Here is a 27,252-nt window from a genome sequence, read left to right on the forward strand (position 1 = left end):
ACAGCAGGTGAGACTCTTTCAGAATAAAGGACACCGTTTCAAATGTTTCTGAGCAGAGCTGCTTTAAAGCTCGACATGTTGCCTTTATCACAGCGGGTCTCACCGGAAGTGGAGCGGTGCAGAGCGAGGGTCCGAGAGCACCTGTGATCAGGTGTGTGCGGATGTTTATCGCCCTCTTCTGGACTCTGATAATCACTGCTGATGTTTTCAAGTTTGATTTCATATGAAAACATTCAAACCGCTTGGTGATGCTCTGAGTTTACCTGCCTGTCTGTTCTTCCGGCTCCTCCTCCTGCTCCTTCGGCTCCTCCTCCTGCTCCTCCTCCTTTGTGCCTCGGGCTCTTTCTGATGTCTCAACATCAGCAGGTAAAGTACACAAAGTTCTCTTTGCAGCCTACAAAATAAAAGCACCGGGTCTGACAATGAAGCAAAAGTTCTTCTGTTGGGAAGAAAAGACCACATGAGATCACGTGCGCGCCCTCCGAGTGTCACGTGGAAACGGGAAGCCGTCCAGACTCAGCTACGTTTTCTGGTGTGTTTAGTAATAAACTGAATGAAGTGAAACAGCAAGAGACTCTTATTCTGAAAATGGATCCGGATGTGTTATTGCTGACGTGTCGGACCATGACGTGCTCAGGTGTGTTCGTGCCGTCATGGGGATGGTTTACTCGGAGGTAAGAGCGCGCTTTGTTTCCCTCTTTTCTCTGCTAAACAAACACGTTTAATCCTGGTTTTAACTCTTTACTCCGAAAGGCTCATGCGCGCTCTTCCGGTTCGGGCTGATTTCTCGTGCACACACACTTGAGTTTCAGGTAAAGCTTCACTTGAAACAAACAGACAGGTAGAAGTTTAATGACCTGGCGTCACTCCGACAACAAATATGAAGACAGACACGAAAATGACTGCAGTACTGCAAGGATATCACAGCAACACAAGTACTGCAACACACTGCGAGAAAATGACTGCAAATATTCAGAAAACTACCAAAAACAGGAAAATGAGAAGAAATCAAGATAGCAAATGTTACACAATCGTTTTATTGAAATAATAATAACAATAATAATAATGAGAAACTGGTGGGATCTAATTTTTTACATGTTGAGAATCAGCCAATCAGAAGAAAGCGGTCTTAAAAGGGGAGGAGCTTGAGTGAGTGAGATAGGAGCGGAAAACTGGACGGACCGGGCTGTTCCTGATCAGCTGATAAGGAGCTTAACTCATGTAATTCCTCCTCAGCCGGCCTGCCAGGCAGCGTACGAGGGCGACGTCCGTAAGTTGTACTTCCTCCTGAAAAATGACCCCGCCCACCTGAATGTTCAGGAGGTGCACACCGGGGACACACCCCTCATTGCTGCCTGCCGCCACGGTCACCTGAATGCGGTCACATACCTGCTGGACAACAAGGCCAACAGCCAGCTGACCAATAAGGTGCCTTTCCCTGATGATGTCATCATGTTGGTTAGCGAGCTGTGTTACTGATCTGTGTGTGTCACACATCAGAAACAGAGGACGTGTCTCCACTACGCCTCCAAGAGGACGTTCTCACTGCTGGATTATCTGATGATCACCATCCTGATGCCCATCCTGCTGCTCGGATACTTCATCATGGTACGGCCAATCAGCAGTCTCTCTCAGTGTGACATCATACAGGTAAAGCACAGTCTGATCTGCTCACCGGTGTTTCTGTGTTGCAGCTGCAGAAACAGAGGAAGAACGTGGCTCTGATGGAGGCCGTGCTGAGCACTGACGTCAGCGTCGACGCTGTCGACTACGTGCGTGAACAGGAGCTTAACGCGGTTTAATTTGAAAATCTCAGGCCACTTCCTGACAGTAAAAAGGTGTTTTGTGTGCAGAAGGGGAACACGGCTCTTCATTACGTCTGTGAGAGAAAAAGTCATCGCCTGGTTCCTCTGCTGCTGCAACGAAACGCCAAACCCAACATCAAGAATAACGTGCGTACAGACGCGCAGCACGCCGTGACAAGACGCTTTCCGTGACCCGATAACACGTGTGTCTGCTTTTACAGAACGGAGAAACCCCGCTGGACATTGCCACCAGACTCAAGTTCCAAAAGATCATCAACATGCTGAGGAAGACGGAATGAAGTTTTCATTCATGCGGACAGCAGGGGGCGCCAACACCCGATTCCTCCGCCTTCTATGCTGACGATGCTAGCATCTCAGAGAGACCTCCTAGCATGCAGCGTTTTCTTTGCTAACCACTCACCTGTCGGGCTACAAGCTAGTTTCCACTTCCAGGTTTTGTACCGAGCTAGGCTAACAGTCATTTTTCTTGTTTTGTAAGACATAAAATTAACTGAATGTTGCAATTTATCAACTAAAAAGAAAAAACAAACTTTAGAAATTCTCGCGCCATCTTTACGTTACATTTTGCTAATAGCTTTGCCTCATTTTTTAATCTTTGTGCTAAGCTAGGCAACAGTATTTGAGAGCTCGCCGTTTATCTGTAGTTCTTATACTGTCAGCAGAGGTGTGCTTTGGGACTGTTACACGAACAGGTATAATAATAAAAGTGTCAACATGAAATGAAGCGGGTGATGAAACATTTCAAAGTAACATTTTTATTTCTGAATAAACTTGTAAACTACATTGAAACTCTCCAGCTGTTTGTTTTACTTTACCTTTCAGATTTCCATGGTAAAGGTCACGACTACTAAAACTTTCAAATTAAGAGCTGTCAGACAAAAAAGGAGGAATGAAAACAAGCTGTGGTCGTAAAATGGTTTTATTTAGGAAACACCATCATAATGAGTAAAAATGGTTACACAGCAAGTTAAAAAACGCACACAGGTGACTGAAACTGCAGATTCACTTCTTATTCTCACATCCACATTTTCACAGTTTGTCCTCAGGACGAGTGTCTCCATGCTAAAAACAGGAAGTAGCAAAAAGAAGCTGCACTGACCAACACACAGCTCTGGTCCTACACATTCAACCCGACGTGCTGCTTCTGAGCAGAGCACCCCGGGGCTGGCCGTGCGACCTGTTCACACGCTGAATGTTAGATTGTGACACAAATAGTTACCTGAAGCGTGACAACGCTGCTCTCTCATTGGTTCCCGGCAGAAGTGAGTCAAACTGCAGGAGAACGCGGTCCATGAAAACGCTTCAGAGTGACTGTTCATTTAAACATGCAGCAGCGTGCTTCGATCGCCTTTAAAGCTGCAGGTGATATGACAGGTCCAGGCAGGGAGGGCGGGACAGAAACATCCTGCTGCAGGAAGAAGTGTCAAAACTCAGTCTCCATAAAACCATAAACCACGCTGCAGCAGGCGGCGTCCGCTGCTCTCGCCCTCTATCAGTACTCCTGCAGCAGCTTCAGCACAGCAGGAAACATCTGCTCCGGAGCATCCAGCCCCCAGATGAAATCCAGATGTTCCCAGTGCTCAATGTGCTGATGGTACACCAGGTTAGGGACCTGCAGACACACAGCTGTTAACCGGGCTGGCCCCTCCACCTGTTTCATTAATGATCAGATTCGAGGACACGCCCCCGCCGTACTCCATCATCGCCTAATGTGAATAAATCTCGTAGGTAATGCTCACCTGAGTGAGGAGGACTGCCACATCTTTTGGGTCCGCCAGCGTATCCTGTCCCCCTGAAAACAGAGCGGTGGGAACCTTCATGTCCTGGACACGGTACTCGGGGGGAGTGGACTGCAGAGGGGACACAAGGAGGACACGGAGACCGTAAGCGAGGGACCAGGTGACATTTCAGAGTCTGTAGGAGTCCCTGCTGTGCTGTGGACTCACCTGGTTGTAGTGTTTCATGTTTCCTGCTGCTCCGAAGTCAAACGCCACCAGTCTTCCTGTGTGGACGGCCTGAATACAGGAAACTTTATTAACACCTGCCCCATGTACAGGCACACCAGAGCAGAATGAAAGCTACAAAAATTAGTACCAATAATCCATCCATTCGCTTCCACTTATCCTTTTCAGGGTCGCTGGAGCCTATCCCAGCTGTCATAGGGCGAGAGGCGGGGTCCACCCTGGACAGGTCGCCAGTCTGTCGCAGGGCCAACACACAATCGCTCTCACATTCACTCCTATGGGCAATTTGGATTCATCAGTTAACCTATCCCCACTAACTGCGTGTCTTTGGACTGTGGGAGGAAGCCAGAGTACACGGGGAGAACACGCAAACACGGGGAGAACACGCAAACTCCACACAGAAAGACCCCGGCCTGAAGGTGGAATTGAACTCAGGACGTTCTTGCTGTGCGGCAACAGTGTTAACCACTGTGCTGCAGAAGTACCAATAATAGTGTACTAAATATAAAACAGGGTCATGTGACCCAGGTTCAGCCAATCAATATTAAAAGCAATGAATAATAATCCGTGTGAGCATTTCTCAAAGAACAAAATGAAATATTCAAATGAGCTCTCGTTTACTGAACCAAAAACATTAAACACAAACCAAGAGGTGGCATGTGGACACACACTGTGGACACACACTGTGGACACACACTGTGGACACACACTGTGGGCTGTATTTGCAGAGCAACATCAAGGTCCCCACATGTACTCACAGGCAGGTATGAGTGTGTGTGTTACCTGGGACCAGTGGATCATGTTCTGGACTGAGGTCCCAGCCGGGCAGTGAGTGGTGTAGACCGGAGTCCGAGTCTGAAACACAGCCATGTGGCCTTCATCACAAACAGCTCTGACTCTAATTATCTTCAGAAAACTTCAGATGTTTCTGATTAACGTCCAGGTGTGCCCGTTCGGTCACCACCTGCTTCCCAGCGAGACACAAACCATGTTGAGGTTTTTCTCATCGAAGCCGCAGAGGACGAAGAAGATGTTCCCGCACAGTTCGCTGAGAAGATGCTTCGCACACACGTGTTCGGCCAACCATTTAATCATCGCGCTCTGGGGCAGGAAGTCCCGCCTCCCAAACAGGTCCTGTGGAGCCAACAAGAAACAACAAGACAAAGCTTATTGACTCTGTAAATGTGACGGCGATCAGACAAACGACGAGAACACGACTAGCTGGTGGTCACGTGACTGGTTCGTACCCAGATGACAGCGTCGGGCAGGAAGGACAGTTTGGCCATGGGGCTGCCCGTGAAGGCGACAGTGGCCACAGGAGCCAATCCGAAGAACAGCCTGATCTTGCTGGCGAGCTTTGGCAGCGTGGAGAACGCCATGAATGCTGGAAACGAAGAGAAGATTAATTCCATGTACGGAAGCCTGTTGGGGACAGAAATCAGGACCTCCGCAGTTCAAAGTAAAAGCACCTATGGTGGTTCCCTGAGAGTGTCCAATGTAGAAGATCTGCTCCTGGCCAGTCACCTTCAGGATGTGGTCGACCACAGCTGGAAGATCCTTCAGAGCCAGCTCATCGTGGCTGCACAGACAAACACCAGAGCTCTGTCATGTTAATGCTCGCTGACACCTGCGCAGGTGAAAGGACAGCGGGGCGGGTACCTGAACCTCCAGAACTCGTCCTCGTACGGGCTCAGCGTGCGGTGTTTCCTGGACCACGTGTTTCCGCGGCTGTTTCCTATCCACACGTCGTAGCCCGCGTCCGCCAGCACGTAGCCCAGGCTGGAGGTCGGTGGGTTGGTGATCCAGTTACTGCCTGCAGCCAGGAGACCGTGCTGGAGGAAGACCGCCGGCCTCACACCTGCAGGACACCACAAACCGTCAAATCAAACCTGCCAGGAACAGACGCCAGGTTTCTACAGAGCCACATCTGGATTCAGACCCAGCGTGACGTTAAAGGGAGAAGAGGAAGGTCAAGTGAATGTAGGCGAAAGATCACGTGAATCACTTCAGGACAAAGTTCATCAGGACTGCTGTAAAAAGGAAGTGAAGCTCGATGACATGGCAAAACTTCCTGTTTGCACCGTAACCAAATGTGCTCACAGAGAAGGAAGAGCCTCCGCCTGACCTTTGGAGGGTTTCAGTCCCCGCGGGATCCTGTTCACGCCCAGGATGTACCCGTCCTCCGTCAGCACCTGGTGCTCCTCTGCTGGGTAACCCCACCTCCGGATGATCTCTGTCTGAACACACACACACACACGCACACGTTAATGTGGACGTTTCAAACAGTGAGGTCAGTGTGTAAAACTACAGAGCAGAGACAAGAAAAATCGAAATAAACACGACATATCACATGACCTGACGCTGTGCCTGCAAGACCATGATGTGGGAATCAAAGACCCGCAACTGGGACCTGGGTCCAAGTGCGGTCTCTGAAAAACTTCTCCTCCCTGTGTGGGGAGGCGGGGCTTAGTAACGTGAGCCGAGATGTTCACTGGATATCAGCCGTCTCCTTGGATACCAGCCGTCGCCTGTCTCTCAGATCACTGGCGCTCGCCTCGTTTCTCAGGTTATTTGACCGTTAACACACTGGAAGTTCTACACAACGCCCACTGTTTTAAAAAGGCCCAAAACATCATAAAAGACACCTCACATCCTGGCCACTCCCTGTTCGAACTGTTGCCCTCAGGCAGACGGTACAGGGCAATCAGAGCAAGGACTAATAGACTCAAACACAGCTGTTATCCAACTGCAATAACACATCTGAATACTACAAAAAAATGTCCATCACGCCACTCTTGTGTTAAACTATGCACGGTCTGAAGCATGTGTGTGGGAATGTATGTGAATGTTTTACTGTTATATCTTATTAGTATTTTAAGTATTCTATCTATTTTATTTATTGAATTTTATTGTTTTATTTATATTTTGATATTGCTAGGGATGATGCAATGATCGGGGACCATTCTTAATTTCGTTGTTCTCATGACAATGACAATAAAGTTTCTGATTCTGATTCTGACAAGTGCACCGCAGGACGCTGCTTCTTTTAAACGATGTGATGACGCTGCAGTGTATCCGCTGAATGTGAAATTAAAGTCAGAAACAGCTGAGAGCCCTGTGAAATTTCAAAATAAAAGACCCTGTGCAATCTCAATGCCCGTGACCGGCAAAGTTTACTTTGTCTAAAATGCAAGAGCTGCAGTCATGTGACTGACCAATCAATGCACAGTCGCAGTGATTATCAGTGATTGGTTGGTTACGTTCCACTTACTGCAGACCAGCGTGGCGGTTTGCAGGTGCAAAGTTACAGGTTACCTGATGAAGGCGTGTTTCTGTTGCAGCACAGAGACCAGCTCATTCACCTTTAACCAATCAAAGGTCAGGGAGTTTTCGTCAGGTCCTCCACGCTGCTCTCAGCTCCATCAGCTGCATCTCTCTGATTCTTTCCAGAGTTACAGGTGTGTCTGACAGCTCAGGTGAAGGCAGGCTTCAGTACAAACAGCTCACCTGTATGACAACGTGATGACGCCAGGTCCCGAGTGTCCAAGCTACACAGAAATGCTGCGAGCGTTTATCAAAGTCAGCATTACAAACTGACTCTGACATGAATCTGAGACGGCGCTCACACCGACTCATTTCTGTCAGGACATCACGAGGAGATTTTCATATCCATATCGCTATGGTAACCTAGGGTCACGGGTCAACAGTTACAGCTGATGTCTTCCTACAGCCTGATGAGTCAGACGGTCAGAGTTCAGCGACTGCAGTGAACAAACAGTCTGAGCTCATCGTTCAGAGTCCATCAACTGAGGCCACTGTGCGAAGAGTCAGGGCTCTTATTGTGAAAGGACAGAGAGATGACAGTGACATCCTGGAAACACCCGCAGACCCTTTCCTCACTTCCTGCCATGAAGCTCCCGTTCCTGTTGTTGGCGTTCATATTAAACATGGTTTGTAACGACAAGGTCAGAGTGAGGTCAGAGTGCACGCTGCTCTAACAATTACACTGTTTCAATGAAGTTTCTGAGACAAACAGCAGCGAGCAGGAGCAGAGAACCCGAACACATCGCAGCATGGCGACTGAAATGCTTCCGCCCAGCACGGACGTCACAGACAGGAAGTAAAGTTTTAACATGGGAGTCTATGAGACTGACTACTGGAGCCTCGGTGCACGCTGGAGGAACTGCAGGTTTAGAGCTTCCTGTGTCAGAGGTTCACTCAAAAGACATGTCCAAATTTATAGGCGGCATCCTCCTGAGGACCCGGCCTTCGCGGTCTACGTGGGCCGGGTCCTCAGAAGGTCGGGTAGGCCGGAAGTGAGCAGCTGTGAAATAGGACGGTCTAGCCTTCTGCTTAGCGTCACCGCTGTCTCGGTGGAGTTTAATAAACTCGGCCGTCTGCTCCTTGCTATCTAAAATATAACAGGACACTGGCGTAAATCTTCGACCGTCTCACCTTCTGTTTAAATAGTTTTCTGTTTGATGTTTATTCAGCTGTGTCAAAACTGTGACTTTATTCTCAGCCAAACCGATTTACACAGCGCGTCGCTGTGACGTAATCAGCCTACAGACGCGGCCTCAGGAGGATGCAGCCCATGAATTTGGACACGACCAAATGTTCCAAAGGTGATGGAAACTCACAATGTTCATGTCCACTTCAGGGTCCAGCTCCTGCTGCAGGTCATCGGAGCGCCACGCTCTGCTGACGGCTGGCCCGCTGTGGACGAGAGCAGAGAGAAACAACACACACACCAACACACACAGCATGGTCTGACACACACACACACACACACACACACACACACACACACACAGTGTCAGGATGGTGCGTTCGTGGGTCACTGAAAAGAAAGAATTTTTCCTTCTTCTTTGGTTCAAATAAAACTGAGTCCTGTTTGATTTGAAAAGGAAGAAGAAGAAGACTCTGCTGTGAGGATCACGTGGTCAGATTCAGTCTGATGACTGTGTGCTGATCTGTGATAATCAATAATCACAGAAGCATGTGATCAGAGAGTCTGAGCTGCTGCCTGCATAAACGGCATTTTCTGACTGGACCGCTGGCTCAGAATGACGTCATACGACTGCTTCTTATACAGCGCTTTTCTACTAGGTCGTTACGCAGGTGCAGAATGGAGCAGCTGCAGCCAAAATCATGACGTAATGTTAGCGATCAGTTTGGCATTTACAGCAGTTTAAACACCGGAACTCACTTTCTGGTCCCCATAAACCTCTCGGTCCTGACGGTTGTTCTAATAATCAGGTAACGACGCTAAGAAGCGGTTACACTCACCTGTCCTCGCGCCGATCTCTCTCTGAGGCGTCCGATCATCAGCGGACTGCGCCTTCTTCTGCTTTTCCCTTTTATCTGCCCCCGTGACGTCATGAGAGAGGCTCTCTGTGATTTGCTGGCCAGAAACAGGACTCAGGTGTTAACCGTTTGGGCTCCGACGATCAGACCGGAAATAGTAACCTGTGTTGTTTGAAGCTGGGCTGTTTAAAATTCCATATATTAATTCATTTATATTTTACTCTACATTTTAAATCACAATAATGATAATGTTGTTTTCAGTCATATTAAAATACATTTTTCTTCAGCGTTAAAGAGTTTTAATATGTGGTAACTATGTATTACATGTATTATTTTAATTAAACCATGAACAGTGTTATGGACTGTAAGGATTTTATTTCATGTGAACCTTTAATACACCGTTTGTCGTATTTTATGTCACGTAGATGCAGAAACGCTTTAAACGTTTTCTGTGATTATTTTGAAATTCTATCCGGATGTGCAGCAGTTGTTTCCGTTTGACCCCGGGAAAGTTTTTGTTCGTCCTTCTGTGTGTCGGTTTCGTAACTCGTTCGGACCCGGTCTCTGCAGGTTTAGCCTGGCTCGGTTCCCGCGCTAACATGTCCCGGGTTCTGATCGTGGGTGCGGGCCTGACGGGCAGCTTGTGCGCATGTCTGCTGAGGAGAGAGCTGCAGAGCACGGTTCGGATTGTGGTGTGGGACAAAGCGAGGGGCGCAGGTGAGACAGACAGAAGTCCGTTCATAAAACTGCACAGTTTCCGTTTCCGGTGCCGTGATGGGAACACGGACACGCCGCAGAACACTAGTGACGCGTTTGTGTACCAGAGGAGCCTCCTCTGTAACTCGGCTCGGCTGTGATCACCTGCTGAGGGCGAATGACGTCAGTGTATATAGCAGAATCAGAAAGGTTTTATTGCCAAATGTTGAGCAGGTTTACAACATTAGGAAATTGCTGCGGTACTTAGTGCAAACATACCGTCATATAACGCTTAAATAGACATAAAAATAAGAATTAAAAGTGCTAAGTAGATAAATATATACATGAGTGCAGGTGGTGATCAGTGCAAACATGTGAACACAGCGTAGGGTCATGTGTTAGTGGTGGGAACAGTCATATGGTTATGTTCATGAGTCCAACAGCAGAGGGGAAGAAACTGTTCTTATGGCGAGAGGTTCTGGTGAACAGGTAGCTGTCATTCCCACAGACACCCTCACCTGTAACAGAGACAGGAGCTTCCACCAGCATCTGTTTACACTCACCTGACATTTCATTAGGTACACTGGTGCCAGGTCAGACCCCCTGTGATTCTTCCTGTACATCATCTTCATCATCCTGAGGCTCAGTTTGAACAGATGATGAAATTCCAGCTGCCAGATTAAAAAGAGGGCTGTCCCCCATAATCAGGTTTTGTGTAATTTGATTGTGTTGAACATCATAAACCCACCTGCGACTGACTTTGGTTTGGAGACGTTTCCTGATGCTCAGCTTCAGTCGTGAACTGTCTGCCATCATATTCGCCTACAGACGGGATTCATGTCACGGGGTATCCCTGAATAATAAACACACTGGCTGATGACCCCGCTTTACTTTAAAAAACACTAAATTCCAACTGCTTTACAAACCGTAAACACTTTCTCAGAGCTCCAGAGTCACAGGTGAGTAAAGCTGTCTGCAGCCACTATAGAACACAGGTGTGACGGGATAATGTTCAGAATGGATCAGCCTATGAATTCATTTCCTTTTCTTTCTCCTTCTGTTTTGCGTATTTTTGTTCTTTATATATTCATCTTTAATATTGCAGATAGTTACACCTACACTTTTTTATGTTCAATAAAAGCTTTGTCTGCGTGCACTGAGCTGCTACCACGTGATTGGCTGATTAGTCATTTGTGTTAACGAGCAGTTAATAAAGTGGTTGGTTGGTTTGAGAGAGTAAAATGTGTGGAACAGTGGGAGTCTGTGTGCAGGCGGCAGGATGTCCACCAGCCACGCTCCCGACGCCTCGTCTCAATCGGCTGATCTGGGAGCGCAGTACATCTCAGCCACGCCCGCCTACGCTCGCACCCACCACAGGTAACGCACACCTGTTGCCTTAAAGGGCCAGTACGCCTCTGTAGCTGGGGCTTCAGGCAGGCTGACCGTGCGTGTGCGTGTGCAGGTTTTACTCGGAGCTCCTCTCTGTGGGCCTCCTGCAGCCCCTCGACTGTCCCATCGAAGGTCTGAAGGACCACGAGGGCACCGAGAACTACGTGACGCCACTGGGCACGAGCAGCATCGTCAAGCACTTCCTGTCACAGTCAGGTAAACGTCCACCTGTTGGTCAACTGTCCAATCAGATTCACCTGAAACGCACAGGCTGACTCTGATTCAGTTGGAATTAAACTTTATTGAGTCTTCGTCTGTGTGTCAGGAGCCGATTTGTTCCTTGAGCATCACGTGACCGGCCTGTATCGCCGTGGTGCATCGTGGGAGGTCGAGAGGAAGGCAGGAGCCAGTGAGACGTTTGACGCCGTCGTCCTGACGATGCCGGTCCCTCAGATCCTGCAGCTGCAGGGAGACCTGGGACAATGTAAGACGGCCAGAACACACAAGGAAACACACACACTCGGTGTATGTTTTATGAGGTAAAAAAATGACGTCTTGTGAAACACGGGTCTCAGACTTCATCGACACTGACACGAATGTGAGATCTGAGGTGTGGCGTCTCAGTCAGTAACACCATTCCGCCACACGGGGGCAGCAACAGCTGCAGGGAGAAGATCCAGCTGTTAGACACGACCCATGTTCATCGCTGTGATCAATAACTCTGAGGTTCTGATCACAAAGGTCGACCTGGGCAGACGGGACGATCCTTCCAGTCCAGCCGCTGACCTCAGAGCAGCGCAAACACTGGACTCTTATTTTGAAGAGGTGCTGACTGCTTCCTGCTCCCACAGTTTACACACACACACATACACGATCAGCACACTCTGATGTTAAGTAATTTTCCAGAGCTCTGATTGGCTGATAGATTCTTCACAACACTACACCGCTGTGTGTGGGTGTGTGTGTGTGTGGTCCTTGGTAGTGACTACTGTCCTCACAAAGACAGAAATACAAGCATGTGTGTGCGCGCACTTGCTGCAGAACAGCAGCAGCTCCACATGTGGCTTTCTAGATGGTGATGTCACCTTCAGCTTCTCTGATTGGCTGAGAGCAGACAGCGCCCATTTCCTCTGCGCTGACACACACATACATCTAATAATAACCTGTGTGTGTGTGTGTGTGTGTGTGTGTGTGTGTGTGTGTGTGTGTGTGAGTGAGAGAGAGAGGCAGGCGCCTGTTTCTGTCTCTGAGCTCTAAGCCAAGAATGAAACAGCAGCAGACTTTTCATGTTTGTCTGGAGTGACGCACACACACACGCACACACACACACACACACACACGCACGCACGCACGCACACACACACACACACACACAGGTGAGTTCTTCTGTGGTGATTCGGGGGTGGGGCTTCCTGCTGATTGGCCCATGTCTCCTTGTCTGTCAGTGCTGTCTGTCCAGCAGAGGCAGCAGCTGGAGGGCGTTGTCTACTCGTCCCGCTTCGCCCTCGCACTCTTCTTCTCCCCCGACGCCGTCGTGAAAGTTCCCTGGGGCGCGAAGTACGTCACGAACAGCAGCTGCATCCGCTACGTCGCTGTGGACTCCAAGAAGCGCGGCGCAGGTGTGTCCGTCGTCTGTCTGCTCCCCTGTATGTTCCTCTCACCTGTATCTCGCTCACTGCTTTTGTCCACCTGCTCAGACGCTCTGGGCCGCGGCCCCTCCCTCGTCGTACATACCGGCGTCCCGTTTGGCCTGGAACACCTGGAGCGAGACAAGGAGGATGTCCAGCCAGTCATCTTGCGGGAGCTGCACAGGCTGCTTCCTGGCCTGCCTCAACCAATCAGCATCAAGTGTCAGAAGTGGCGGTACTCACAGGTGAGTCATCTGTTTGTTGTAACCTGAACTCCTCCCCCAATGCGGCGATTGACTCATGGCCCCTCCCCCTCTCTCTTGCAGGTCCAGACCTCAGTGCCTGACTGTCCGGGTCACATGACCATCCTGGACGAGCCGCTGCTTGTCTGCGGCGGCGACGCATTCACCCACTCCAACTTTGATGGCTGCGTGGAGTCCGCACTGAGCATGCTCAGAGTGCTGAAGGCCAAATTTGCCTGATCAATCATTAAACTGATCAATCACAATGTTTCTTTTGTCGATCAATGAACTGCAGATGTGAGCTTGTGCTGCGTTCACTAACGTTAGTAAAAAGTTTGTTAAAACCATTTTCAGCTTCAAATTCTTTTTTCTTACATTACACTCGTTAATCACTGACCTCCACTGGGAAATAACAGGTGCCCCCGGATGGAGCCTTGGAGAACTCCCAGTTACCCCTGTCCTGTAACTGGGATTGGACCAGTTTATCAGTGGCAGGTGTTTAAAAGCAGCACTGAGATACGCTCATGGAAACGCTGTTGATATTTAGTCTCCTGTTGGGTCAGAACGAGTCGAGGAGGGCGGGTGTGTTTGGGCCCACCTCCGGTTTGTGCAGGTCTTTGAACGCCTCAGACCTTCTGTGGGTTTTGGCCGTGTGGTGTGGAGGTGACTGACAGCTGAAGCTGTTTTATGAGCTGAGCTGTTTGGGTCAAAACAAAGCGAGTGTGGGTGGAGCTGAGCGTGGGTGGAAGCTTGCACCCTCCGTGGAATGAGGGTTGAAGTGTCTGATGTGAAATCTGCCACACCTTAAGGCGTCAGGTGACCGGCCGGTTGTCTGAGGTGGAGGCGTGGTGGGTGCAGTCCAGCTGGTGGAGCTGCTGCCTGAGCGTCTCCGCTGCTCTGCGCCTCCTTTGATCTTTTTATAGCAGCAGATGAGACAGAATCAGTGATGGCTCGCTGCCCACGAGGCACACTGAGCGCGTGTGACCTCATTTCTCCTCCCCGCTCCCTGCTGCACTGCACGGTGGGGCAAGCGAGCCATTATCATTTCTGCCAAGTCACCGGTCGATCGTGCACGTGCGCGCACACGCAGGATTGAGCTGAGGCGCTCCTGTGTGCGCGAGTCTGTGCAGCAGCGGAGCATAAACGAGTTTGTCAGAGAAGAAGACGATGATGGTTGTTCACGGCTGGCACAGCGCGTCGTCTACTAAGGTGGGAGTTGGTGGTTCGATTCCCGTCTGCAGTGTCCTCCATCCATCAGTGTGAACCGTGGGCGTTTCTATGAATGAGGCGTGTTGAAACACTGTATCAGAATCAGCCCATTAATTATTTACTGGACAAAAAGTGAATTCTTATTTTTAACTCTGAGCCGAGTCAGAGTTAATCAGAACATCCAGCTGAATGTCTGTAAGTAATCACATTACATTGTCAAACTCAGGAACAATAAAGAGCACTACCACAGCTGTGGGTGTGGCAGCTGTGGCTGGTGACGAGTTAAACAGTGCGGTCAGTCACGTCTGCCTCAGCCTCCTGAAACACCCAACGCAGCTTTAGAACTGATCGATCGTGGCTCAAGAGTTGGCAGTTCGAGCCCCGGCTCCGACAGTCTCGGTCGTTGTGTCCTTGGGCAAGACACTTCACCTGTTACCTACCGGTGGTGGTCAGAGGGCCCGGCAGCCTCGCCTCTGTCAGGTCGCCCCAGGGCGGCCGTGGCTACAACGTAGCTGCCATCACCAGTGTGTGAATGTGTGGGTGTAGTATAAAGTGCTTTGGGACTAAGTAAAGCGCTATACAAATACAGGCCATTTAAAACATGAGTTCACCAAGAGTTTATTCAACAAAATGCCCCAAAGCCATTTTCTTCCCTTAAAGCAGCGCACTGAGCACTTGATAACAGAGCAAATGGACCTTAAGAGAAATTCTTTTTCGTACTGACAGACACCTGAAGCATTATGGGAGTCGTAGTTCTAAAACCAAGCAAACAAAAATCAAACAATGAGCAGCTGTTTATAAATAGTTTATTCACCTTTACAGTGTTTTTATTTCTTTATAAAACAAAGAGAGGAGGAATAAAAGAGGGGGGGGTCAGATTAACATGTTGCCATGGTGATATAGTTTGTAGTCAGGTGGCATTTTTTGTTTGTTGATTGGAAACTAAAATGAACACCTGTGTGCAGCTGACGTGTGACACGAGGCTCGGAGTCGGGTACAAAACCACATCTGATCGAGACCACAAACCCCGCCCCAAAAAGGGGCCGTCCTTAAACAGCAAAGCAGAAGGAAAGTTATTGTTAGCATTGTGCTAGCGACCTCGTTTAAGCTAACGTTAATGGCTGTTTTTGTCGCCGTGAAAACAAGCTGAGCAGCTGCGTAGCGTCCCGCGTTCCTTTTAGTTTTCACTGGTCAAATGCGCCAAGACACGTCGTCAGCTTTAACGGATTTAAGGTGCTCGTGTTTATTTTGTTACCGAGTTACTCAACAGCAGGAGGTGGGGCTTAGTGATGACACCACACATCTGTGAAATATAGATTTAAAGGCAAAGAGGGAGCTGCCCGTTAATGACAGCAAATAATTCTGGATGTGTTGAAACAGCCATCAAGTGTTAACAGGAGGCCAGGAAGACATGGGCCCACATTTATTTATTTATTAAACCTCAGTTAAAACGTATTTCACCACACCCGGTGGACTGACCAGTCAAAGCTTGGTCCACTAAAGCCTGGCCTGAAATCACGCTCGCCGTCTTCTGGAAGCCTGCTGAGGGGCAGCACCCGGGGCTCTAGTTTCTGTAGTTGGCCTGCAGGTTAACGTTTGAAGCTTTGGCCATGTTTAGACTGAACAGGAGCGAGAGGAGATACACTCTACGCCAATGATGTGTTGTTTTATGTTCAGGACTCAGATCTGGGGAACAGCTGACATCAGCTCATCAGGAAAGCAGAGTAATAAGACAAAAGCAGAACAGATGGCTAAACAGCCTGATCTGGACGAGTTTCTGTTGTTCTTTCTCTGACTGGACCAACAGACATGGTTTGGGTACACAACTCAGAGGAAACGTCTGAAACTACTGAAGGTGTGGTCATATGACATCCATCCGATTTACTTGAATGAAAGGAGGCTGAAACACTGACGCTGGTTTGTGAAATGCAGAATCCGTTATTCTAACGAGGTTCTCCGTGAGGATAACACGAGCAGACTATGCCACATGTCTTGATGGGTCCCAGTTCCCTTGTGGGATCAATAGAGCATCTATCTACAGACTGTTGCACAGAGAAACGGTGACACCTTAACCTTACGGCGAAAAACAAACAGAGTGTGAACACAGACTGTAATTACAAACGGACCCAAACTCAACAATTAGGAACACAAAGGCGTCCGAGCTTCATCGTGGCAGGTTTGGTGAAGAGACGCAAACAGCAGAGCTGAAGCACTGTGTGGTCGGGGACAGAAACAGGACGTCTGAGGAAGCAGGAAGTACCGGAGCTTGTCACAATGACCGCTTTTCCACTGGTGCCAGACCCAGCACACAGATCTGAGAATCGTTAGCAGATGTTGGGCTAATGTCTGCGCGAAAAGCACCCCACCCAGAGTCTGCCAATCACTGGATGAATTTCTTGCGGTAGGCCCTCCCGTAGCGTTTGACGGCACGGGTCCTAACTTCAGGAGCAGCAGGCTCTCTGGTGGGGCCGCTGTTTCAGCACCACAGCAGTGGGAAAGAGGCAGGCGCGGTGCATTAAAAGGCAAAATTCGAGGTTCCTTCACACAGAGTTGCCGCAGAATCCCTGATGATGTCAGAATCGGGGAGGAGTTTGACCCCAGCTCTGTTAACAGGTGACCACTTTCTATGAAACTCCAGGTGAGGAGAAGAGCTGAACGGAGGTTTGTATACAACCAACAATGAAAAGACACTGAGCACCTTGAACAGTCAGAGACGTGGACAGCACCTGCCTGGCCTCAAACACCTGAACCTGCTCAGCAGTGGAGAATATTACCAACATGAAATACTACAGCACTCAGTCTTCCACGTTCGGACCCATCTCTGGATCTCTGCAAGCTTCCCTTTGGGTAAAGCGGTGAGGTCTGCTGGAAAATCATTTGGAGAACCACAAAGAGTCAAAACGCAGCTTCTACCCATCGTTCTGGACTCGACCACGACCTGCCCCAAACCTCATCGAGTGACTGCGCTTCAGTAAAACTGTGGGTGTTAAGAACAAATCCACCTGAATGGAGTCAAACCTTGGACTCTGGTACAGGTCTACACTACACCCTGGTCACTGCTGAACGGGTCAGTGACAGGACGTGAGGCCAGGTCTGATAGCACCTAACAGGACTCGAGACAGGAAATGCTGCTGTAAAAATCCCAGTGGCTGTATGGCCACGCTGACGACACAGCTGCTGGGCATTAGAGATCAGGAGTGGACGAATACGCACGCTGCTGGTAGAGAGCACCACAGATGGACGACCAGTCCTGGGCTCGCTCAACAAGCTGCATGCACTGGCTGTCAGTAGCACCAGGCCACGGCGTTAGACGTGCTCACACAGGATGCCGTTTGTTTGGCTAAATGTCAATCTAACCTAAAAACCCTTGGCACTGATGAGGAGGCATTAGATCGGTCATAAGAGAGAGCACAAAGGAACAGTTGGCAGTTGCTTCAGCATCATCATCACCATCACCAAGAGCTCTGCAAACATGTTCAACCTTGGATGGCAAGAACGGGCGAGCTCCCAAAGATCTGAGGGTCAAACACACCTTCAGATCTTCTCCTTTTGGGGTCAAGCTCAAGGTTCAGCATCTTATTTATCCTGATTGCAACTGAACATGAGTGAAATCATCATTACTGATGCCTCTGCCTTCATTACAGGTCACCAGCTCTTTGACGTTAAACACATCTGGAGATCAAGATGGGAGGTTTTTTTACTGAAGGCATCGGCACTACAACTTTGGAGTTTGTGTTTTAGATCCTCATGGTGCATCCTGTGTGACCAGACCTGCCAAGACCCACAGGTTCAACAACAGAGACCCAGATACCACACCCACGATGAACTATCAGTCATAGCAGGGTCCACGATAGCTTTTAGCACCAAATGTGAGGACGGAAATCAGGCATCAGGACTAAAACTTCTACCTGTGCCCGACCAGGACGCAGATGACCCTGTAGATGCTCCGGACCATCGGACAGACTTTTATACGGTGTGACTGGCTGAAGTCAGACGGTGTTTATGGTCACTGCATTAGGCCTTATTATACTGTACATGTAATATCTTTATGCAGAACGGTGGATGTGCAAGAAGAAGCTTAATGGTCAAAACAGTCGTCCAAGAGCCCGCTTTAACTTTACATATGTTGCATGGCAAAGCCAAACCTCCAGTAGCTGAAACATCTCTAATACTCATTCTGTCAGTTTGAAACAAGTCTCAAACCTGCTGTGATGCCAACGTGACTCTCCAGCCATCGTCCCTGGTGTTAAAGGTACAATTTGCAAGAATATAAGTGCTTAAACATCTCCAAGAAGTAGTAGTGAGTAAAAACGATTAATAGTCTATGGACAGAGTAATAATTCTAGAGCGTTACCATTCTGAAAGATCAGAAACCAGAGACACACAGAGGCTGACCATCGTGATGGCGCCGCTCGGTCAGCACAGCGTTCCACCTGTTTTTTGGGCAGTGATCCCAAAATCCTCATGACCCCGACGAGGTCCCAGTGTCCATTCAAAAGATGCTCCAAATGGACCTGGCAGACCTTTAGCTTAGAGTAGTTTTACTAAAAAGAAATCCACGACGTTGTAATGATGGCACTGCCACGCTGCGGACTCCGGCTGCAGAAAGCCAAAGCTCACAAACGGCAGCTTCATGAGGACTACAGCGCAACACGAGCCGAATCAGATCTCCTGCACAGACGGAGCGCGCCTGGAAATATTTACAAGGCCGTCAAGATTCACTCGAGTGTCCTTCATAAAGTGCATGCCAGACACAGCGAAAGCCAGCGCTCTGGAGTCAAAGATTTCTGCTTCAGTCTGTGCTGGGGGCTAGCCTATATAGGTGTGTAGCTTAAAGCAGATCGCTGCAGGAATGGTTATACTGTGCAGTAGCTCATTTGTCGTTTAGCTTAATGATTGATATATTTCAGAGTACAACAAAAACAAGGTTCTTTGAAGTGTAGGAGCTGATTGAAAGACTGAACAGTCCTTCTGTGCAAAACTGAGGACAGACAGAGAAGCAGTGAAGCAGGTGTTCACGCACTCAGAGCATCCTTCAGCAGATGATTGACGGAGCTGCAGAGGATTGTGAATAATAACGTTTCTCATCTTCACTGTGACATTCAACAGCAGGTTGTCGCTTCTCTTTGTGCTTGGTCCCAAACTGGGTCCAGATCAGCGACGGGACCCGTCCGGCCGGTCCAAACAAGGCTCGGGGAGAAAAGTTCAGACCTACAGCCCAACCCAATTTAGACTGGATTAAACAGGCTGCTGCAAACTGGATCAGGAGTTTCCAGTTGAAGGTGTTTGAAGTATTTGGGAGAATAAATAAATGCGGTCACGGTGACCCGGGGGTTCGACCTTTTTAAATCAGCATCTCTTTTTACAAGAACAGATTCGCCTCACCCAATGCTGATATTTTGCCAGGTTCATCACATGACCGTCTGCCATCATCAGCATCGTGGTTTCACATTTTGAGTCAGGTAAATTAGTTTGGTTGTCCCGCAGTGATCCACGTCTCAGATTCAGGTGAAGCACAGGAACTGGCCTTCAAAGCTCCACGTGGGTCCACGCTCGACCTGAATTTGAGTTTTCAGCACACAGAGAGAAGCGTCAACACTGAGAAAGCCTGAAGAGAGCAGAGATGAAGACAGAGTCCAGACCGCTCAGCACGAAACAAAGCTGGTCGGGAGGGGCTTCGTCCCACAGACGCCGCGGCGTGGTCACTAAAGAAGTCTACTCGTCTTTCCGTTTGTCTAGATTCAAGTTTTACTCCTTTAAACTGTGATTTCCTGCGTCACACTGTCCACTCGCCTGGCCCCGCCCACATGCTTACAAATCCATGTCATGTGATTGTCCAGCTGTGTAGAAGTTTGGGGGGTGGGGATGGCGAAAGTTTTCTGATCAGAGTCCCACTGATCAGCTGCGGTCCGCCAGCGATACTCCCCGTTAGCTAACCGCCCGCTAGTCTTCGTCTGGGTTCACGAGTGTATACATACATACATACATACTGGAGATATATATACACGTATATAGCTGTATGTTTGCGTATTAGAGAGAGTGCGTGTGTGTCAGACTTTTGTGATCTGATTGTGGTCTTCGTCTTCAAACCCCTCGTTCTCAGGGTCCGAGTCCGTCGTGTCCGAGTAGCGGTAGTGATCCGGTTCGTTGTCGCTGGCGTCTGGCGTCATCGAGGACGTGCTGCTCGCGTCACAGTTGGCTCCTTCTTCTACCGTCTTGGTGAAGAACAGTTTCACCTGAAGCAGAAGAAGAAGCAGACCGTCAGTCTGGAGGTCACCTGCCTGCTGCTAACGCTTTTAAACTACAGATGGCGGGCAGCGGCGCTCTGCCGCTCATCGCTCTCTGTGCTTCTAACGAGTTTACACGCTAGCACAGCAGAAATCATCTTCCTGGTCATTACAGCTGGGTTTGTGCGGCTCGTCAACTTAACGAGTCTTTTTCTTAAAGAACAAAACAAGCAGGATATTTACTCAGCGCCATCGCCGTCAGCGGCGTCGCTGCTCAGCAGCTTACCTTGAAGTTCGGGGAGAAGTTCCTGTTGGCCTTGTCCTTGTTGGCCTTGTCCAGGTCGTTCTTGGTCAGCGTGAGGACCAGGTAGTCTCTGTCGTTGGTTTCGCTTCCCGGCGTCATCGGGGTCTGCGGCGTCCTGTCAAACAGCTCTCTGGGTGTCCCCGCGCTGCCGTTCTCCATCCTCTCTGGGACTTCCTCCGGACCTGGGATGAAGAAGGTGTTGATCCAGAAATGGAACATCTTCTCCTACAATGAGAAAAAGCAGTGAGGAAACCAGGCCGGCCGTGCGCTCTGCCATCGTGGACACGTGTCCGTGTTCCACCTCCTCTGGTCCCCGGAGAAAAACCTGTGCTCCTAAAACTGATGCTGAACATCTACAGTAAAGACTAGTTTGAGTTTGGCACTGAATAACCAAGGCTGACCTTTGACCTTTGACTGTGAGGAAATATTCAGTCCTGCTCAGACACAGGGTCTGCACAAGACTCAGCACTGACCACAGACGGCCCTTCGAGGTGAGCCCAGACAAACTACACCAGGCCACATGTGAACCCCACTCAGGACAACAAAGAGGACTCCATCACCTCCTCACCTTCTTCAGCACCTTGTTCTGCTTGTGGAAGAACTCCACCTTGATGTCTCCACAGACAGGAAGTGGCTGCGGGAACTCAAACAGCATCAGTTTGTCTTCCCTGCGGGTGTGGCCGGGGTTAGAGGTGTGGATCTTCACCTTCAGCTGGTACACGACAAACTGGGGGTCTGCGGGGAGCACAGGGACACCCGTTAATTCAACTGAAGTCGCTCGAAGCGACAGCAGACTTACTGCTCGAGACTCACTGCAGGTGCCTCCGGTGAACATGGGGATGGTTTCAAACAGCATCTTGTGGAAGAGCAGAGCCACCGGTTTGTACTGCAGCTGGTTCTTCAGCAGGAAGTTGTAGTAGACAACGTAGCGCCGCTGGCTCGGGATGGTCACACCCTGAACATCAACAGATCAATCGTGAGGTCAGGTTATATCAGAGTCTTTCAGCATCCTCATCAGCCGCCTCTGCAGAGTTAGAATTCATCCATTCATTCTGTCACGCTGTCAGGGTTGCAGGGGCACCCTGGGAACACCCGGACGGGCCGCCAGGCTGTGGCAGGGCTAACAGAGACAGACAATCACTCACACTCACACCTGTGGACCGTTTAGAATCGCCAGGTAACCTAACCCCACTAGCTGCATGTGTTTGGACTGTGGGAGTACCCGGAGAGAACCCCTGCAGACACGGGGAGAACATGCTCAGGGTTTACCGCCCAGTTACAACCTTATTCATCACAACAGCTGCTCAAGGCGCCTCGTATCACGAGGCAAAGGCTCCACATGAACACAAAAAGGTTACCTTCTTGTCGTGGGTGCGGACCTCCCCGTAGAAGTCGAGGGCCTCCTGAGCTTCCTGGAACTTGCCCCGGTGCAGCAGGTAGGCGCAGATCATCACGCCGGTGCGGCCCTTTCCCGCCTTGCAGTGGATGGCGGCGACGTGCTGCTCGTCCTCGCTCAGCCACTTGTCCAGGTCCTCGCAGAACGGCTTTATCAGCTCCAGCTGGGGCGGGTTGTGGTCCTCGAACGGGTACTGAGCGACTGGGAGAGGAGGAGCAGAGCGACGGCTCGTTACCCAACACCAGACAAACACACTGCCTCTCAAAGGTCAGAGGTCACAAGAGGACAGGCTCACCTTGGCAGTTGAACTTTGATGAGTCGTAATGTCGCTCCGCACATCTGTGGAAAGGCACACAGATGTTAGGACTGGCCGCCTCGCCGGCAGCTGTCGGCACCTCTGAAGGAATGTTTAGCTCGCTGACGTAAGGAGCTGCGGTGAGAGGCGGAGTCCACCTGACAGACGCTCACCTGAGTACGTTAAAATGAACCCCTCACCCACTTCTCTGTGCTTGACGTCACAGTATTATCCTGTTTGTTAAACCTGCGCTGCTGTCAGTACACCTGGACCTGCTGAGCTGAGTCGGCACGCCTGTGGGCGGGGCTCCTCACATGAACATTTCCCACATCAGTGAGCGAATGAAAACTTTAGAACTGAAGGCCCGTCAGGCTCGACTCCTGAGGGCCCCGGTCCTAACAGTCTGGTCTAAACTCAGCTTTATGACCTGAACAGGAAGTTTTCATTTCAAGACATCATCACAGAGGAAAGCAGACTGAGTACTCACAGGTTGTAGATCTTATAGTGATTCTTGTGCTTCGAGTCTAAAAACCTGAGAGGAGAGGCGGGGCAAACCGTTAGAGAAGCTTTAAAACAGACCGACTTTACTCACACGGCAGCTCCACGATGACATGTGGAGTGTTATTACAGCGTTATCACACTACAGTGTTATTGCAGAGTTTGCTGTGAGGCTGAGGTGAAAGTCTTTCATCCAGAAATCCTACGCCGAGCAAACCAGCTTTAAAAACCAACACGTGGTCTCCGCAGCGCCCCCTGCTGGTGTCTGAACACGACGCGGCTTTAACGAGGCTGACGTCACATTTCGAGCACGTCTGTAATCAATAAAATAATCTTCTATTATTGCTCAGCTGATTGAAGCTCGCTCACTTGTACACTTCACATTTTTGTGGCCCACCTTAAAGCAAACTTCCTTCTGATTTGCCAGGTTCAGGAAGCCTACTGAGGAGCTCCTGCTCTGGACTCACTGGAGATCAGTTTTCAGTGGAGCAATATCCCATATGGAAAAGATATATATAAATCTTATAAAGTTTGTATCTGTCTTGTGTGAAACTTGTATGAAAAGCATACAAGAGTGAAAACAAATATAAGATCCCTTGAAAAATTATATAATGAAACTTGTATGTTTTGGATACTTCCTAAAACGATATATGAAAGTAACGAGAAAGTGGCCACGTTCATGAGTAAATCATATAAGTTTTTACTATTTCTTTTCCATATGGGAATCACTGAGTCTGTGTTCTTTCTGAGCGTGGATCAAAGAAAATCTCCAGTTTCAAACTTTCGGTGGTTTTCGTTTGTGTGTCCATCCAATTTTTAAGATTTCCACCTTCGCTAGCAGCAGCGATCATTAATCCGTTAACAGGAAGTGACCCAATAACCTTAAAAACTGGGTTGTGCATTTTTTCAGTACGGGATCAGATTTCACAGCGATGTTTACAGGAGGCGCTGCTGAGCACTAAAAACATGGGTCAGAGAAGGTCAAAGGTCATCTTACCGAACCACGTCGTCGATGTTGTTCCTGTAAACGCCCTCCAGCCGCTCGGCGGGGAAACCCATCGCGATGATGTTTGGATAAATGTCTGATGGAGCGCCGCTCAGGACCAAACGTCTGAACACAGCTGGACCCCAAAAACTAGCACTCAAACATCCAATCACAGAGCTTCATACCATCACATGATTAGTCAGATCTCTCTCCTGGACTCCTCCCCCTTTAAGACAACCTTTGGGTTGGGTTTGGCTGCCCCTCATAAACAGAAGGTCTAACAGCAGGTGGCCGGCGCATACGACCGAAAACACAACAGTTCCTCTTTAAAAATGAATAAACCATCACATCATCGGAAACGAGTCGAGTTTCCCTAATCGATCAGTTTACCTCAGAAGGTGGTAACAGGTCAGGTATCAGAGTCAGCTGACAGGAAGTTTGCCAAAGCGATGAATCAACTGTCAGAAACCTGAAGAGGTCAACGACATAAAAACAGCTAAGAGAATAAAATGTAACGTCAGGCGTCTGTAAAGGCACAAAGCACCCCTACTCTGATCAATAATCAAACTGATCGGGACTTTCACTGTGCTGATCATCCTCAGTCCCTCCACCATAAGTGGCTATTTGCTTTCTGATCAATCAGTCCTGTTCAATCAGCTGCATGTGGATTGGTGCCTTCAGCCCTGCAGGAGGTCCACTGAATCAAACTTTATTAACACAGGAGAGAAGCGAACACCACTAAATATGACCAAACAGAATAATCAATCATCAGTAGTGATCGATAGATTTCATTAATTCAGTGCTGGGTTTGTTATTTTACCAATAACACACAGGTTGGTCGATAATCGATATTCTGACCTACAGCAGATGCATCAGAGCAGCCTGGAGATGCTCCAACAGACCTCACGCCGAACTGCATTGAAAAATCTGCTAAATTAAGACTAATTAGCAGACGTGTCAGTGTAAGGGGACAGCATGAAGACGGTCGCTGCAGAAAAAACCAGCGGAACATCTGGACCATGAAGACCGACCGAGAACAGCCTTCAGGCACGAGCCAGCAGACACGAGCCCGCCTCTAAATGTGCGATTTTTTGAGTCCGGCTGCTCATCAGCAATACGCCCCACACCGAGCCGCCTCCTTAAATCACAGCTTTTCTGAACAGGCTTCTGCACGGCGCTATCACACACACACACACACACACACACACACACACACACACACACACACACACACACACACACACACAAAAAGGTAAAGGATACAGGTCAGGTCCAGGTCGAAGCCGTCCTCCTGGTACCGCCTTTTGTTCCTGCTCACAATCTCCCGGATTCTGATTAAGGCAGCCATCGCTGCGCCCCGGCCTCCGGTGAGGTCTGTCAGCGGGTCAGAGATCACCGGGAGACGGTCTGTTTTACTGCGGAGCCTCAGCTGTCTGGTTACCCTGGTAATCCTGGGCAGCTAGCTCGCAGCTAGCCGGCCTCCAGTCCCGCGATTTCCAGATTTAAAGAATAACCCGCAGAAAAATAAAGCCCAAATAAAATCCAGTAGAAACCTCGACCCGAAGCAGCACGAATCGGTCCCTTTATCCGGCCTGCTCGCTGCCTCCCGAGCCCCGCTCTGGATGGATGCTAGCCGACCTGCTAGTAGAGATGCATCCGGGCTGTCGCTGCTCTTTTATGGATCAGAACAGGGGAGCTCCGAGGCCTCCTCCCCGCTCCCGCAGCGGGCCCGGGTTTCCAGATCCCCTGCCTGCAGACAAAGACCATCTGCGGAAGGACGGCCGGTGCGGAGCCGGTCCTCCGGACGTATCCAGCAGAGCTGTTCCCGGCCTATGAGCGCAGGAGAGCCGCCGTGCCTGAATGCAGGTGAGGGGAGAGAAACCCTCTCCGCCTCGGTGCCTTTGAGCAGAGCGACTAGACGACAGTTACGCATGCGTCAAGTCTACAGCAGGAGAGACGTCCACATCCGCCCGCCTTCAAAATAAATGACCTACCTCAAAGGACTTGTTTTTTTTTCTTAAGCGTTTCCGCAAATGAATTTAAACACTATCATGGAAAAAACACATTTTACGTCCACAGTACAACCTAAAGACTTTAAGGACTTGTGTGTTCCATTTATTCAAGTTATTTAAGTATGTTTTTTTAATGAATCGATCCCAGTGGTGGGTTAATAGTTAAAACACTTTTGAATCTTTCAAAAAAATATTAAATTTTTCACCAAACAGCAGCAGAACAGCAGATTTACTGATGTATTTATCATCAGAGGGACAGAGATGCTGCCAAATTTACCTATGGTGATAATAATCATAATAATAATAATATAAATTCCTGAAACATACTCATACATATTTAACGTTGTTAGTATTATTGCTATTGTACAGAATTTATCAACAGCTATTTCAGTTTGTTTTATGTTATCAATACATGCATTTTTTTAATTCTATCCTTAATTAGATTACTGTTTTTTCTTTAATTTTCATTTTATGTAGTTTGAATTAATTATTTCATTTATACGTATATAATTTAGTCATGTTTACCTTAATGTATGTATTAAAAAAAGAAAATTGATAAAAGACGTCATTAAATGACGTGTGCGGGTTACATAATTCACTGTAGATCGCGAACTTTGCTTTTATTTTGTAAAGCTGCTCACTTTATTTCGGTGGGTCACTTTTCCTGACTCGATGATGCTAACTTGTTAGCGGCTAGCTGCGCTGCAATGGTTGGTTGCCATGTTGTGACGCCGCCATCCTCCCATTCAGAAAAACTCTAGGAATACGTAATGACCGGGAAACCTGGCAACCACCAGAAGTTACATAATGCAGCATGCCGTCCCAGCAGAGGATGGAGTCCGGTTCCAGCAGAGTTTCAGTCCGTTTCAGCAGTTTTTAAGGAGCTGAAACGACGTGAACATGCTGCTGAAACTGAAAAGTTGCGTTTTTCCACAGAAGCGTCTCGTGGAGGCAGCAGAGCTTCGGCGGAGCCACAGCGGCCCCTGGTGGACAGACGTCGGCGCGGAGATGCGTTCTCACATTCACATTTTTTCTGTAAACTCTTGTCTATGTTTGTTGTTTGCGAATTAATCACGTTTGCGTAACTTTTATTAATCAAAATGTGAAAAATTCATATTCATTATTTACAATACAATTATTACAATCAAAACTGCGCACGACAAACATAGATGTTTACATCAGCGCTGTAATTTGCACTAATCAACCGAACACTACTGTTATAACTTGCACATTACTTTTCTCAGTTTATTATATACTAACTTACATGTTACATG

General features: G+C 48.8%; 4 protein-coding genes across 6 annotated transcripts; 2 read left to right on the forward strand and 2 right to left on the reverse strand.

Moving 5' to 3' along the window:
* Nucleotides 1–572: 572 nt before the first annotated feature.
* Nucleotides 573–2,615, forward strand: ankrd22 (ankyrin repeat domain 22). Its single transcript, XM_085417253.1, has 6 exons — nt 573–674; nt 1,237–1,428; nt 1,501–1,608; nt 1,695–1,772; nt 1,854–1,952; nt 2,027–2,615. The coding sequence occupies exons 1-6, from the start codon at nt 654–656 to the stop codon at nt 2,102–2,104; spliced, it is 576 nt and encodes a 191-aa protein (XP_085273379.1). The 5' UTR covers nt 573–653; the 3' UTR covers nt 2,105–2,615.
* Nucleotides 2,616–2,727: 112 nt separating this feature from the next.
* lipf (lipase F, gastric type) lies at nt 2,728–9,212 on the reverse strand. Its single transcript, XM_085417248.1, has 11 exons — nt 9,080–9,212; nt 8,431–8,559; nt 5,916–6,027; nt 5,450–5,648; nt 5,260–5,369; nt 5,038–5,174; nt 4,778–4,924; nt 4,574–4,645; nt 3,773–3,841; nt 3,566–3,676; nt 2,728–3,438 (listed from the first exon to the last, which is right to left on the reverse strand). Exons 1-11 carry the CDS (start codon nt 9,170–9,172, stop codon nt 3,319–3,321), a joined length of 1,299 nt encoding a protein of 432 aa, XP_085273374.1. The 5' UTR covers nt 9,173–9,212; the 3' UTR covers nt 2,728–3,318.
* Nucleotides 9,213–9,583: 371 nt separating this feature from the next.
* Nucleotides 9,584–13,399, forward strand: rnls (renalase, FAD-dependent amine oxidase). Of its 2 annotated transcripts, none has more exons than XM_085417251.1 (7): nt 9,584–9,814; nt 11,048–11,170; nt 11,256–11,398; nt 11,508–11,666; nt 12,628–12,801; nt 12,880–13,055; nt 13,137–13,399. In XM_085417251.1, the coding sequence occupies exons 1-7, from the start codon at nt 9,747–9,749 to the stop codon at nt 13,290–13,292; spliced, it is 999 nt and encodes a 332-aa protein (XP_085273377.1). In that variant the 5' UTR covers nt 9,584–9,746; the 3' UTR covers nt 13,293–13,399. The 2 variants fall into 2 exon arrangements, with proteins under 2 accessions (XP_085273377.1, XP_085273375.1); XM_085417249.1 differs by having other exon boundaries at nt 9,588–9,814; nt 11,065–11,170.
* A 3,628-nt stretch (nt 13,400–17,027) lies between these two features.
* On the reverse strand, nt 17,028–25,929 carry ptenb (phosphatase and tensin homolog B). Of its 2 annotated transcripts, XM_085417247.1 has the most exons (9): nt 25,230–25,926; nt 23,979–24,063; nt 22,971–23,015; nt 22,484–22,527; nt 22,151–22,389; nt 21,606–21,747; nt 21,361–21,527; nt 20,775–21,017; nt 17,028–20,497 (listed from the first exon to the last, which is right to left on the reverse strand). In XM_085417247.1, exons 1-9 carry the CDS (start codon nt 25,312–25,314, stop codon nt 20,312–20,314), a joined length of 1,236 nt encoding a protein of 411 aa, XP_085273373.1. In that variant the 5' UTR covers nt 25,315–25,926; the 3' UTR covers nt 17,028–20,311. The 2 variants fall into 2 exon arrangements, with proteins under 2 accessions (XP_085273373.1, XP_085273372.1); XM_085417246.1 differs by having other exon boundaries at nt 21,361–21,747; nt 25,230–25,929.
* Between the last annotated feature and the right edge of the window lie 1,323 nt (nt 25,930–27,252).

Source organism: Rhamphochromis longiceps, linkage group LG8, assembly GCF_057381845.1.
Source record: "Rhamphochromis longiceps isolate RC_006_pf linkage group LG8, R_longiceps_female_GT1.1, whole genome shotgun sequence".
Classification (NCBI taxonomy): Eukaryota; Metazoa; Chordata; class Actinopteri; order Cichliformes; family Cichlidae; genus Rhamphochromis; species Rhamphochromis longiceps.

What these genes read in the sequence shown, in the direction of transcription:
- lipf (XM_085417248.1), bottom strand. Translation starts at nt 9,172, where the DNA reads ATGACGTCACGGGGGCAGATAAAAGGGAAAAGCAGAAGAAGGCGCAGT. An exon ending in AGAGATCGGCGCGAGGACAG is followed by an intron (nt 8,560 to 9,079) that starts GTGAGTGTAACC and finishes TGTGTGTGTCAG; the next exon opens with ACCATGCTGTGTGTGTTGGT. An exon ending in GACGAGTTCTGGAGGTTCAG is followed by an intron (nt 5,370 to 5,449) that starts GTACCCGCCCCG and finishes TTGTCTGTGCAG; the next exon opens with CCACGATGAGCTGGCTCTGA.
- rnls (XM_085417249.1), top strand. Translation starts at nt 9,697, where the DNA reads ATGTCCCGGGTTCTGATCGTGGGTGCGGGCCTGACGGGCAGCTTGTGC. An exon ending in GGACAAAGCGAGGGGCGCAG is followed by an intron (nt 9,815 to 11,064) that starts GTGAGACAGACA and finishes GTCTGTGTGCAG; the next exon opens with GCGGCAGGATGTCCACCAGC. An exon ending in GCAGGGAGACCTGGGACAAT is followed by an intron (nt 11,667 to 12,627) that starts GTAAGACGGCCA and finishes CTTGTCTGTCAG; the next exon opens with TGCTGTCTGTCCAGCAGAGG.
- ankrd22 (XM_085417253.1), top strand. Translation starts at nt 654, where the DNA reads ATGGGGATGGTTTACTCGGAG. An exon ending in TGGGGATGGTTTACTCGGAG is followed by an intron (nt 675 to 1,236) that starts GTAAGAGCGCGC and finishes ATTCCTCCTCAG; the next exon opens with CCGGCCTGCCAGGCAGCGTA. An exon ending in ACAGCCAGCTGACCAATAAG is followed by an intron (nt 1,429 to 1,500) that starts GTGCCTTTCCCT and finishes GTCACACATCAG; the next exon opens with AAACAGAGGACGTGTCTCCA.
- ptenb (XM_085417246.1), bottom strand. Translation starts at nt 25,314, where the DNA reads ATGGCTGCCTTAATCAGAATCCGGGAGATTGTGAGCAGGAACAAAAGG. An exon ending in TCCGCACCCACGACAAGAAG is followed by an intron (nt 21,748 to 22,150) that starts GTAACCTTTTTG and finishes GTTGATGTTCAG; the next exon opens with GGTGTGACCATCCCGAGCCA. An exon ending in AGAACAAGGTGCTGAAGAAG is followed by an intron (nt 21,018 to 21,360) that starts GTGAGGAGGTGA and finishes TTCTCATTGTAG; the next exon opens with GAGAAGATGTTCCATTTCTG.